Source organism: Melopsittacus undulatus, chromosome 3 (genome assembly GCF_012275295.1).
Source record: "Melopsittacus undulatus isolate bMelUnd1 chromosome 3, bMelUnd1.mat.Z, whole genome shotgun sequence".
NCBI lineage: Eukaryota > Metazoa > Chordata > Aves > Psittaciformes > Psittaculidae > Melopsittacus > Melopsittacus undulatus.
The window spans coordinates 39,374,784-39,389,693 of NC_047529.1; the positions used below are offsets into that span (position 1 = coordinate 39,374,784).

At 37.1% G+C, this 14,910-nt stretch overlaps 1 protein-coding gene across 1 annotated transcript in view; it reads right to left on the bottom strand.

Moving 5' to 3' along the window:
* The window catches only part of KHDRBS2 (KH RNA binding domain containing, signal transduction associated 2), a 328,648-nt gene that overhangs the window by 6,626 nt on the left and 307,112 nt on the right, over positions 1–14,910 (bottom strand). Inside the window, exon 8 of the mRNA XM_005153183.3 lies at positions 10,861–10,919. Within this exon, the coding sequence (XP_005153240.2) occupies positions 10,861–10,919 (59 nt within the window). The remainder of the gene's footprint in view (positions 1–10,860; positions 10,920–14,910) is intronic.

Consider the following 14,910-nt stretch of genomic DNA (forward strand, 5'->3'; position numbering starts at 1 on the left):
AGAAGTCCTGTGGACTCCAACCTCCCTGCTCCTTCAGTGATATCCAGCCCACCATCCAGTACTACCATTTTACCCCCTTTCCTTTTCACTTCTGAAAGTCCCCAGTGACTGAAAAGGAATCCACACAGGCAGCTTAATAACTGACAGTTGAGGGCCCAGTTTTTCCAGGAATTTGGTGCTATTGCCAACTGAAAACATTTCTCAGATGTTGACATTCTCAGCTAAGAACTATTGTACGCTCTGCTTTCAGATACTAAAGTTGTAAGTTACGGCAGAATGATGATTTATAGCTGAGGAATCTGAGTATGCTTGGACATGAGGATTATTTTAGGCGCAGTAATGAGTGTCACAGCAAAGTTTTTGGTGGCTACCGTGATAAGAAATGTGAAGTCATGGGCATAGCCTCTTTAATTACCCTGGATACTTCTTTCAATTTGCTGTATGCTCCCTGCAAATTGATATTTGAAGCTCACCTTTAGGATACATAAAGTAATTGCTATTATCACAGGCAATCAGCACCCTTGGTTTATGATTGATTGAAATTATATGTTAGCATTTTTGCACTACTTTTTAAAATTCAGATTGACTCTTAGTTACTGTGTTCACTGAATTATATAAATGCTTCCAGTATCTTTTATGGACATTATTGATTTATTAGCTGAGACTATCTTTAAAGATTATTGTTTAATCAGTTCCTAGTAGACTCAGTATCTCCGATTTACTGTTTAAATACAAGATTTAAGTTAAGAGTTTTTTCTTACTGGAGAGTCAAAAGGAAAAAAAGGTCTCAGTTTTTAACCAGCAAAATTCCTTTGAATGTGGGGTCACTAAATGGTGTAATTTTAACAGCTGTGGAAGTGTATGAACTTGTTTGTCTTACTACTTTACCTATGTAGTACTGAAAGCACAGGAAAATTTAGAGTGGTCCATCTATCCTTCCCCAAGCAGTGGATATCATCATATAGAAAATGTCTTCTAGTACAAGAGTCGAGAAAAGCACATATTCAGAGCACTTTTTTTTCTACTCTTCAGTCTGCATTCTGCATCCTTGTCATAGAATTTTCCAGAATTGGGTAAAACTTTAGCAAAGAGGGCAACACTGCAAGTAATTAAGCACAGATCATATGAACAGGTGCTTTAAAATGAAATATATATATTAACAGCATGTGATTTGCATATGAATATGTTGTTTCCTAATAATCTTATATTCATTGTTTATAATACTAAAGACCTGATCACTTCTTCCTGGTAACTTATTTAACATCTGAATATTGCCCACAATTTTTTGGCACAATTTTATTAATCTTTGGTCAATTATTTTGGGACAGGTGGCCAGAAGAGATAGAAAGAGGTATTCTGTTTAGATACTTAAGAAGTATATAACAGCAATTTAGATAATGGTATAATTTTATTTATTAGCTTTCAGTGGTATTAAAAACATAGAAACTGCTTTCAGTTCAGAATAAAATAGTTTTTGTTCCTACGAGAAAAAAAAATCTCTTCTTTGCAAGGTCATTATACTGCATATATTTGGAGAGAGCACACCAAAGACAGATGGAGTGTAAGTGGAATTTAGGAACTGTGATTAGTAGCTCTACTTCTTGCTTGCTCAGTGCACCTTGGATAATTGTTTAACATTTTGTGGTATGGCTTCCTCAGTGGTAGAATGAAACAGGAATACCTACCTCCTTAGGGTGTTCTGACACGTAATTAATTGCCTGAGCAGTAAGAGAAAAGAGCTATAGATGTGCTGAGCAGAAGAACCAATAGAAACCAGACATTTAACTTTAAAATGAGAACAGTGAGAATTATATTCTTCTAGTAAGCCTCCAAACTTCTCTCTCCATGAAAAGATGGGTGGAGACAAAGTATTTAGCAATGGTTGGAAACTTTGCCCTACACAAGCTAATGACTGAAGTTCAACTAACATTATCCAGGCTTTCACCCTATAAATTTACACAGAAGACAGCTGCACTTTTCTTGTCCTATAACTGGAGAAGTATTGCTTTAGACAAAAAGTCAGGAACCAGTTTTGTCTTTGTTTTTTAAGGAGAACGCCTACTTTTTTTTTTTTTCTCTTCTGCTCTCTTTTGCTTATCTGCAAAGCCTGAAACACACACAGGATATTCTGCCTGTGTATCAGTGTATTTAATAATTTTGTGAGAATAGCTGAAGTGGCTATCCTTCAAACCACAAACGGTACCTTTCTTATTTGAAATGTGGAATCTTGTCAGAAGACAAAAATGTGTTCAAAACACAGACTCAAACCCTCTATGCTTACTTATATCATGCTAAAACCCACTTATTTCAGTAAACCTACTGCTTATATAGTATATATGGTTTCAAAACTAGAAATATTAGGAAAACCTTGTGATTTAACAGCCTATTTTCTGAAATAAGCTGCAACTGTTCTAAAAAACTATTGTCCCTATGTTTGACAGCCCCTTCTCTTCAGGAGGGCTAACAAGTTAAGACTGCATAGGTACTTCAAATATGCATTAGTACTGTGAGCTACCCTAGCTTAAACTGGTAGTGGAGAATCACAGAAATCCTTCAGCTGATTTAGCACTGGAGTAGATGATAGTGCTCATCCACTTTGCCAGCTCTCCATGGGGGTAAAGTAATGGGAGCAAGAGGAGCAGTGGTTACTGGAGATTCCTTAAAAAGCTTCAGCCACTGTTGCAGTGAACACCTGCCTCAGACAGGAAAGGAGCAGCATCAGAGCACACAGGCAGTAGTCCAGAAACTGCAACAGGAGACAGACTACTATCAGTGCTGCTGTGAGGAGGGTGTGAATGTGACAGTGTGGAGAGAGTTTTATCTCTCTCTTATTTTCAGTAAATTCTATCATTTTACAGTGAACATGAAACGTGCAGTGTTATACTGTGTCTGGAATTATACACGTGGTCAACAATACATGCACATCACTATTACAGGACTTCTGTCTTGGATTCTCCACTCTATGGTTCCCACAGTGGAAGCAGTGAAATTTCCATTTGAAATACTACATAAGAAAATTTTACATGATTTACTTATTCTGTCATAGAAAATGATGTATAATTCAGGAGTAATAGAGGAAGCACAACAAGCTGCTATAAATTAAAAGCACTCTCTTTTCTCATGCTACATGTGGACGTTTTTCAGTGTTGTAGCCTAATAACTGAAGTACAAAAGTTTCAGGATATACAGTCAGTAAAAAGAATGTGACAGATTTAAATATGGAACTTTCTAAAGAATTATAGCCTAATTAAAACACTGATTTGACAAAACAGCAATAACTTCAGTATCATCCCCACAGCAGCTGTCATAGCCAATTCAAAATGTGCTCCTTTTCCTGCAGAACTTCAAAATCATGCTCTTATGAAAATCATAAATCTCTTCTAAGGGAATGAATACCATTTGGGAGACAGCTAAGGTGATTCCTCCAGTAAAAGAATTGATTAAATTTTGCAGAAAATCTAGGAAATGCTTTTGACAGTCCATTCCGTCCCACAGAGTAGGATGTACAAGTCCTAGTAAGTATAGGAATGACTGAAATAGAAGATTAAAAGAGGGCAATTTATTTGGTATATCTTCTGTCTATATGCAGTAGAAGTCTTCAATGACTCCTGTTTCTGGTGAAAGAAAAACAGCACTGTACAGGAAGACTCAGGACCACTTCTGAGCTCCAGGGCTGGGTGCCTGCCTGTCTCATACCCAGCAAATGACCAGATGCCTTTATCGGCCCAGAATAAAGGTGGTCATGCAGGCTGAAACAAGGGCAGCAGGGACAGAAGCATGGCACACATAGCGAGGTTATTAGTCTGGACAGCTGGAGAGGCACAAGGACACAGGTGCTATATCAATATTGCCACACAATGCACACAAACAGTAATGATTTGCAGAGTGAAACAGCTGATGCTGAGCACCTGATGTTCACACTGTACAGCTTTCAGAGACTCTCCATTTCAGACACACCCTAGTTTGAGCCTCTGAACTGAATTCTCACAGTGGGAAGGTGTCTTCTGGTTTATTTTCGAACAAGAAGTCCTGTACTTTGAGCCCACTCAGTGCTGTGAAAAGAAGAGCAATAAATGGAGACAACTGGAAAACCTGATTCAAAAGAGCACTCCTGATCCTATGCTAGTGGAGAAGCACAGGGCATGTGCTAACTTGCCTGCCCCATGCTCTGTAGAGGCACAGCAGAAAAACCCCTCCACACTGGTACAATCTGTGTCCTGTTGCCTCTGAGATGCCTAATCAATGCTAAGATGCTCCAAGACTGAGAAACCAAAGAAAGTTTTCTTTGGTATGTTTGCAGTGATATTTTCTACCAGATAAAAAATACGTGTGCTCAGATGATATAAACACACAATCAGTGCACATTAGTAAGGCTTTATAATTAGTGTTAGCAATGATCTTGCCTGTAGTCACAAGGTGTGTGAAGTCAAACACTGTAATGAGAAGAATCAACCTGTCTCTTACATCTGCGTATCTATCACTACCTTATTTGAGAATCTGATTTCCTACATTTTAAGACTAGGCTATAAAAAATAGGGTAAAGAATCCATTAGCACCCTGAACGTAAAGAATATTAGGACCAACGACCTACAATATCAAAGTTAATATTAAAAAAATGAAGAAAGAACTTGGACTTGACAGCTAAACAAAGCAATTATCTCTGCCTACAGAGCCATTACTAAGAATTGATACTTTTTCAAAATATACAAATACTACTCTGTATATACTGGGGCATGGCTTCGTCTGGCTTTGTCACTATCATAGATTAATCAATACACAATTTATTTCACACTAAGATGGTAGTTACTTGAGTTTCTCCATGAAATGAACATGTTTATGTCTTGTAATGAAGCATTAGAATTTGTGGCTCCTAAAGTAACATCTCTTCAATCAACCTATTTATCAGAATTCCTGATGTTTGAACCCTCCATACTTTTTTTCCTCCTCAAATTTCATAACTATATATTTATTTTTACTTTATTTGTTCAGCAGAAACTATCTTTGTTATTAAAACCCCCAAAATTACTATATAATACACTTCTCAGTGCAAACACTAAATTAAAAAATAAGCAAGATAACAAAAAGGCAGTGGAACATTACTGTGCATTTTTAGATGTTGGTCCTATAAAGAACTTGTTTATAAAGTGCTGTCTGTGTAGAGCACTACTTAGTAAACTAACTGTTACCACAACTGCAAAGCTTTCATACTGAGTGATTGAGAGGGAATTATTTGTGAAGTAGTTAAATCATTGTGGTAACATGTTACAACTTAAATGATATCTTGCATTAAAAGGAATTACACCAAAAAGTTTCTTTCTCCAATTTTAATTGAGAATGAAGTTATTTTAAAAACAAATATCAGTTGCTTACAGGTAAGAAAGCCCTTAATGCTGGAGCAGATTGTGCACTACAAAATGTGGTAATTAGAGAAAATGTGCACATATGAAAATTCTTGGTGAAGATAGGACACTTCCTGCCTCAATGGCAGCACATGCAACAATCAGCCTTGCAAGCTTTTCCTGTGTAGTAGCAGGAGTGTGAGGGGACTTCACTTATGTCTTCCCTTTTTGTGTCGGTGACAAGGTATAGATTAACTTTCCTAACTCTTGCCTAAGGCCTTTGGCAAATAGTGTTATTCTAATTTAATTGCGGTGCTTTAGGAAGTTACAGATTTTAAGCCTCCCCTTTCACCCTCTACCTAATGTTTCTGCTTTTCTGGTAGTAACAACAGAAGTCCAAGCATACTGATCTATCAGATACTGCTGTTCATGACCTAGCATGAAAAACATAAATCACCATCATTTTCAGGTAATACACAAGCCGGTATATGTACCAGGCTGTGAACTATAGCACCTGAGAAGAGGCACACTCCTACTTCCCTTCATCTTTGCTATGGCAGTTTCAACTTTTGAAGTGGAGGCAGGAGCCTCTTCAATCTTCTGCAGCAGAAAATGGCAAAGCTTGTCTACCAAAGACCCCAGCCTCTGGAACAACTTAGACAGAATTAGTAACCGATAACTAAAGCCTTGAGTGCTCCGATCAGTGCAAGGGAGAAAAAGGATTCAGATAAACCAACAGTGAGGCAGGTCAGACATAATTGACATAGCTTATAATGTACTGGATGCATCTTGCTAGCCAGTCCTACTATCTCTGTTATCTTTGTAAAGTGGCCTAATACTGGACAACAACCACAACACTTGTATCAAGAATGCCAGTTTCTCTAAAAAACAGGGAAAAGGAGAAAGAAATGAGAACATGACAGTTTACAAAAGGTATTTCCTTTATAGTGGTCCTGTCCAGTAAAGGTGCTTTTTGGACTTGGGCATGACATTACAAATGGGCAGGGAAGATTCTCAGTTACCAAATTCTTAGTTGTCCATTTTATCCCAAAGGATTTATATAATTAAAACTTTAAATAAATGCTTTCGATACCTCCTCAGGTGACAACAGTGCCAGAAGGGAAACCACAATATTATTAAAGTACAATGAGAGCAATGGATATAAACTTCTTGTTCATAAGTTAATCCAATTTCATGCCTCTTCTTTTAAAACATAAGCATCATCATGAAGTTAAAATGACTTTGTCACCCTAGTTTAGACTGCTAGTTTTAAATTTGTATCTGCAAATATCAAGACCTTCAGTGACCTAAGTATCATACATGTTTAGTGAGTGTGATTAGAGATGAGGATGCTTGATGTTTTTGAAACCTGTACAGTATTTCAAATGATTAACATTTTAGTCTTAAAGTTCCTCCTAAAGATATTTCTTTATCACTCACATGAAGAAGCTCATAAAGGCTATGTCCACAAGATATTTTCAGGCATATGTCCCAAATTTATCTTCCTTAACCCAGACCAATCATCTTCAAAATTCTCTAGCAGTAGCTGTATAATCCTGATCCTAGAACAAATTGTTGAATCTCATAATTCCTCAGTAGAGTATTTCCAGGTGCCCAGAGGCTGCTTCAGGGAATGCTTTAAAGTGCCTCTACTTTGATCCTCTGAGAGACTGGGTGGCAAGCGTATCAAATCACAATAGAGTTGTGCTGCATAAGGGGTTTCTGTGCTCTGAATTTTCATTCATAGAACATTCCTAAGTCATGGGAAGTAGTGGGATTCTAAATATATCCCTGTCAGCTGACTTTGCTATTGTCTTGGGATGTTCCTTGGTTGGAGGAGATCAAATTCCGAGGAACCTTCGCATCAGAAATTGAAAAAGGAGTCAAGGCAGTTAAATTGTGGATTTTACAATGGTGAATAGCATGTAAGAATTCATCTTGCCCAGCCTCAGAGAAGTGACTTGGGCCCTTTCTTGTTTAGCACTTCCATCTAATCAAAAGAAAGATGGTTTCCTGAGAACAACGTGGTTCAGGCAGGCTTTTCTCTGAAACACCCCTGTGATCTTTGCAACCCTACTGTGAACAGTCCCTAAATGTGCAAATCTTGAGAACTTCTGAGGAAACAGTGCCCCCAGAAAGACTTCTCAACAAGCTCTTGTAAAAGGAACATAGAAGAACCCATGAGACAAAAAAACACCTGATACTTCTCAGGCGTCCAGATAGAAAGAAAATTATAGCAGGCAGCTCATATAGGGATACTATGGTGCTGTAAATTAGTTAACAAAATACAGAGAGCTCTGTTTTGTACTTCAAAAGAAATAAGTTGTAAGCATGAAATAGCACTGTTATTTAGTCAAATCTACTTCATAAAAAAGAATTAAAGAAAACCTTCTCAGCACTGTACTCTCTAATGGTAAGTTGTAAGTAAGAGGATTCACAGCAGAAAATGAAGAAATGCCAAGCTATTAAGTTTTTGGTAATTCAGATACTGTTATTGGAAAGGATAAGGGTGAAGAGTCATTACACAACACATCTAAAAGACAACAGTTGTACATTCATGTGCCACTTGTGTGCAGTGTTATTCAGATATATATTCTGAATTACAGATTTTGCCAGAAAGAGTGCTGAAGCCATGTTGTGGAAGGTAAAACAAGGTGTGAAACTGAAATGGGGTGAAAGAAAGACTGTGTTGATTACTGTAGGTGAAAAATGACAGCTGATTTCATACAGTGGGATGGGTTCAGAAGACTCACAAAGAATTGCAAAACATCTTGAAATTCTCCTGGAAACAGACAATTAGGGTAAAAGCTACATGAGGATGAGAAGAGTTGGCACCAGGCTGCCTATTAGCTAGGAGAAGGCACTGAAAAAGATACAGAGAGAACATCAGTATATCTGCCAAGAATTAAGAAAGTGAGGAAGTAAAGCATATATTCTACAGCTCTGCATATTCAGATTACCTTCTCAGATAAATGGCGGTAACTCTAGAATGAAGAAAGCTCATTTACAGATTTCCAGAGCACAGAACTAGCAAATTTACTAGTCTGCTGAATAAGTGAACCAACAGAAGCACAAAATTACTCACATGCAAATGTATCTGATTTCAGAAAGTAGCAAAATTGCAACCTGGAACATTATTCAATTTTAAAGTTTATTCCTGGTTACTGCTAACACTATTCTAGACCTTTGTATTCAAACGGCAGCTCAGAAAATAGGCATAACAGAAAGTCCACGTTTATCAAGCATGTATTTTAAGACAAGTCTAGTAAAGCATTTTGAGTTTGTTTCAGCTGCTAAACGAGAAAAAAGAAAAGCTTCATGCAGAGCATAAATTTAGTCCTCATTCCACTCTCTGAACTCTTTGTAAGCCTTAGCTAATTAGTCCATTCAAAACCCCTGCTGGGAAAACAAGTAATATTCTTCTAGTTTTACAAATGAGGGATTGGAGGAAGAGTGACATTAAGTGTCTTGCCCAAACACACAAGATTCAGTGTGGGGGTGTCCAGTTAAAAGTTAAACGGTGGATAATTCTTACTGAACTCAGACTATGCTTTTCTGCACCACTCAAAACCTTAGCGATGCTTTTGAGAGAAGTGGTAGACAGAGGGTCTGTAGAGGGGAGGAAAGGCCTTTCACTGCAGGCATAAAAAAGTACGTACAAAACCGAAACAAAACAAAGGGTAACCGAATCACACACATTCATAAAGCTAAGATATTGTTACTACTTCTTTAACACTGAAAATGTACTTGAATGAACATTGTATTACCCAACTGTATCGTGAGTACTGATTATGCAAAACATTAAGTTATTTATAATTATAAAATGCAATGATTTTGACAATGTCTCAGCAGTGTCTTGTGATTTCTGTACACAGGAAACTGCAACTTTGCATTACAGTGACATTTGCTTCACAGCTGCATGAACAAAACTATTTCTTTCAAGCAGCAATCCTTATATAATGCTTTACTACAACTTTTACTTCAGAAGCTCTGATTTTCACAACGCTCTGGAAGTCACCATGCAAACTTGTGATACTTTATTATTAGTAGTAAATCAAGCATAACATCTCTGCTGAATATACTGGGATCATTCTTTAATCTGACAATAGTCAGCTTTGCCCTCTTATTTCAGTGAAAATGTCAAACTAAAATTTACTGTGCTATGATCTGATGGTACAATGCACTGAAAAATATTGATAGGAAAAGATGAACTAGATTCTATTGTCACTAATATCAAACAAAAGATCCAGAAAATGGACTGTACACATCAGAGCAACGTTTTCTTTTCCTCTCTTGCCCTCAGTTCCTGTGAAATGGAACTATTCCAGCTCAGACACAGACTAAGTGGGGAAATGCAAAGAATACAGCACTCCCTCTAGTCATAGTGCTGTGTGTAGCACAAGGTATTCCTTTATCTTGGTGCATCGGAGGTTCCCATAGTAGTACAGCACCTTCTCCATCCACTTTGATTAAGTCTGTATTTCAGACTTGCTGGTTGGAGTGATTCATATGACAGTAGCAGATGCATAGTATTGTTGGCACATCAAGCAGACTGAAAATCAGCACTGAAATATATTCAGGTACTAACCAGAAACTTCAGTGTTGCTGTTAAACTGATCTGTGACTGTGATTAATCTTCTTTGCAACTTTGACGGAAATTGATTGCACTGTGTGAACGAAGACCTTAAGTCAAGTCTACTGTAGGAAAGGACCTCATTTGAGATCATCTTAGGCACGTGAATGCGCACAAGTCCATAGGACCTGATGAAATCCATCCGCGGGTCCCGAAGGAGCTGGCAAATGAAGTTGCTAAGCCACTGTCTATCACATTTGAAAAATCATGGAAGTCAGGTGAAGTTTCTGATGACTGAAAAAATGGAAATATAACCCCCATTTTCAAGAAGGGGAAAATGGATGACCCAGGGAATTGCAGACCAGTCAGTCTCAGCTCTGCGCCTGGCAAAATCTTGGAGCAGATTCTCCTGGAAGCCATGCTAAAGCACATGAAAATCAACAAAGCGGTTGGTGCCACTCAACATGGCTCTTCATCACGGACTGTAGTGATAAGACAAGGGGCAGTGGGTTCAAACTTAAACAGGGGAAGTTCAGGTTCAATATAAGGAAGAAATTCTTTAATGTGAGGATGGTGAGGCACTGGAATGGGTTGCCCAAAGAAGTTGTGAATGCTCCACCCCTGGTGGTGTTCAAGGCCAGGTTGGACAGAGTCTTGGGCAACATGGTCTAGTGTGAGGTGACCCTCCCCGTGGCAAGGTGGTTGGAACTAGATAAGCTTAAGGTCCTTTCCAACCAAAACCATTCTATAATTCTATGATCTGTCCACTTTTCTGGTCCTACTTCAGTAAGTCAAAACTCATTCACCCTAAAGATACACAAATCTATTTTGCTTGGTTTTTGTAAAAGCAAGAAAGAAGGACAAGCATGGAGAAGTAATTTCTGAGTTACCAGTGACAGATTTTTTCTTTTGATTTCACACTTTTGCTAAAGATAGAATAGACCTTACCGTAGCTGTCGTAAGCTTCTTCACTTGTTCCGTGACCATAGTCATAATATTCAGGCACACTGTAACAGATTCAGATAGGCAGGTCATTATTATTATAGGTAACCAACTCAAAACAAAAACAGAGCATAGAAATGAGATGTGTTTTAACACTTTTACATGATGGCATAGACCAGCTAGTTTCAGGTTAGTGAGAATTCAAAAAACATGAAGGAAAATGTATCAGTGACAATAACAGCTACTGTAGAGCATATCACATTTCTAATCTACTGAGCATAAAGTGTATTTGGCCTTAAATAATTAAACCTAGAAGATGTCACAAACACTGACAGAAATTCTATTTGAAAAAATCAGGTCTGAAAAAGACCACCTACTTTAATATTCACCATTGCTAAACTGCCAAAGAGGTGTTAATCTCATTTATCTGCAATTCCAAACGTTTATGCAGGATCAAACTCAGCTTAGCTTGTTTTCCACAAAGCTGACTGTATTGTATTATGTGGAACCTTATCTTTAACGGAAACACCAACAGGTTTTCAGCAGTGCTTCTGAAGAAGCTGTATTTCCACTGCTTGTAGAGGGAAACCTGATTCTCCACAGCCTTCTTTCCTTATGCAGTCACTGGAGACCCACTGAATGTTTTATATAGTAATCAATAAAATGCATAATCAATAAAACAGATATTGAAAGTAGTGAGGGTTAAAGAGCGGAAAATCAGACTTAATTATCTCCCACCCACTTTTTCACTGCTTTTTGTTCCCAGCACTACAATAAAGAATACTTGCTTGTCAACTTAAACTTTGTTGGTGAATTCCTGGAGATTTCTCTGAATCAATTGACAAAAATTAGGCAAAAACTATGCAAAAGATTTCAGGTCATAGTTGCAACCTGATAATCGGCAATCCCAGCTGCTACCTGGAGTGGACATCCAGAAAATTTGACCTCTAAGAACTAATGAAACAGAAATGTAATTATTCACATTTTTGCCTGACTGTTATTATTATTTACAGTTTGTGCTGTGGTTTTGGTACCTGTTATCAAATGTAAGATCTGACTACTACTGTTACCAGATACCAGGTAGACATAACAAGAATCAGTCTCTGCTCAGAAAAACTTAAGACCTTCATGAACTCTACCCTACTTCTTCTGTTTGCAGTGGACCAAAGAGAAAATATAACACTTTCCGTGTTGTCAATTTTTTGTCACTTTTGCTTTTTTTTGGTTGGATACGGTGTGAGGCAAGACTCTTGTAAAATGAACAGAAGCAGGTAATCAGCTCAATATTGCATTATTTATAGCAGTATTACTCAGGCAATTTTCCATATTGGATTATCATTTAAAAAACATTAGTTTACACTTGAAAGAAGCTTAGTTGACAGTGGATTGCAAGTAAAAACATTTCACAAATGCAATAAGCCACCATCTGTAACAATTATTTTCTTAAACTAATTTTGACTTCTTTGTTCACAAACTGCCTGTAACCGGATTTTTAATTTCTCGAACTTAGAAGCTATCCATAACTATTCTGGGAATAATTTCTGAGAATAATTCATATGCTTATCTCATTTGAAAGCACTGATTGTACATATCTGTCAACTGAAATGCGAGCTGTTTTGATTTGGGACACGTTATCCCCTGACTGGCTAGGCACAGCTCTCATAGTCAGTTTTCAGCTACAAGCATTTGTGTTGTTTTGTTTTTAACTGAAAATGCAACTGTAATCACTGTGCATTAATTTAGTAATTTAGCCAGAAGTAATTTATATGAGTGGATAGTACACTGATGTCAGTATCTGAGGCAGATGAAATTCATTTGTTGAAGCAGTTGCAGAAAGTGGACATATGAGTGACATGAATTAAAATGAAGTTAAAACTTCTAAAGATTTTTCCCAGTGCCAGCTGAGCTCTGCAGGAAATAATCACTGCAGAGAATTGCCTTCCAGGATAATGAGCCATCCAGTTGCTTGAAAATTAATTATATGTGTATATATGTATGTGCATGTGTATATGTATATATTAAATACATTCATCCGCCTATGGAGGTAGTGCAAGAAACAAATAGGAAGAATGCATCCTTTATTTCTTGATCATACTAAGCTTTCTGTACAATTTTGTGATGATTCTAGTAGCCAGTTAAATAAAAATTACAGGATTATTTAAGGTGAACTAGAGTGCCAGCAGCACCAGGGTTAAATCACGCATCCAGTCATATCTACAAAGCTTGTGGTTTACGACTAGGAAACTACTTGAAATGTTCAGAACAGACAGATGAGATACCAGCCATATCTGACAGACAGCCCTGTGAAAAATCTTGTGTAATACAATTCAAGCAGCAGCATTTTGGCATACTGCCTTCTCTGCTGGGTAGAGGAGAGTGTTGGACTAGTGAATGGAGTTACAGGAGAAGGAACCCCAGAACTCTCATCGGTCAGCAGATAAGATGCTAATATTTCTTCCTGATATATTTTACAAAACAAAGTGGCTGCATCCAAAGGTCAGCTTTAAAAGGAGTGAATTGGGACCCAATCCAAAGGCCAGTAAGTTATCAACTGCTGTCCTGCTTTCAGTCATAACAGAGCAGGGCTGTGAGCTATTACCAGCTATATAACATCCAGCAAAACTCAAGACTTGGAAGAGCAGGTGAAAATTCACTGCTATATTATTGTTGTTGCACATTTTTTATTAGAGAAAAACACACAATTATACAAACAATAAGGATGTAAGATAAAAATCTTGCACAGTGAACATTCCAAACTGAAATACATTATTGACAGAATATGAGGTTCCGAATACAGAAACCATTATAATAGGAAACAAACTGTATTGCAAGTGTAGAAAGGAAGTGATTTGTTATACGCTGCATGATTGATGTCTGTGAGCACAATACTTAACATATTTCTGAAAACACAAAATTCACTGCATAATACATGATAGTGATCCAAGAACTGCAACTTTATTTCCCTAACAATACACATTTTTCATAGATTTCAGCCAAAATGGTATTTAGTCTCTTGCCAACTCATATTAGAAACTGTCCAGAACAACACCTAAGTGAAGAAAATGTGTTTCTTAGTATGAAATACCTGATTTAAACTCACATTTTGTGAGTCAGACTGCTTATCCATTACTGTGGTTTTTTAAACCTTTCTGAATAGTCACTGTAATTTATCACATTCATTTATTTGTAACCATTTTACTGTATTTTTACCAAAGTGAACAATGACTGATGTTTAATAAAAACATTTTATAGAATATGGCTTCATGTATATAAGGTCTTTTTTTAAATTACTGAATTACAGAGAGATGTAGCTTGTTCACATTATACACAACTGTGAAAGGAAACAATCAGCAAATGCATTCAGCATAAATAAAACTTGTTTATATAATTTTAAAGTTCTCAGGCTGTTCCTGGAAAATACAGTAATCATGAGCTCTAGAAACCTCAGTCTCTCTTGATAGTGCTAATTGGAAACAAGACACCATTATCTGTCATTAGCATTCATTACATTCAAACAACAAGAAGTGTAATTTACTGGAGTACATGCACCCACCTGAAAGCAGGATGAAATACATTTCATAAAGCAGGTAAGATTAACTCATTAACAACTTCTCAGCTTCTAAGTTTTGGAAGCACCGCACCACAACACCAGGTTTCTGAAACAGAAAGGTCTTGATGTGCCCTGACTTATTTAGTAGCCTTTTAAATGTACCTGTCATGGAAGAATTGATGTACGTGTGACTGTGAATCTCAGAATTAATTATTTTTATATTTCAAATGGCCTGCAGTCTGTGAAGCCTGATGCAATTTTTCTCAATGTATATGGTTTTTTTTTTTTGCAACAAAGATCTATGATTTTATCCTCATTCTTATTTTGTGGGCATGAAGACTAATAATAAATCTTCATAATCATGACCTAATTATGTTTAACTTTTGGTTTTGGTTAGTACTTTCAAACCTGTTAGTTTTAATGATTTGGGATCAAAATGTCCATAAACTTGTGATGTCTTCATGCAGATAAAGTCAGTTAAAAAAAAAAAAAAAACAAGATCAGGA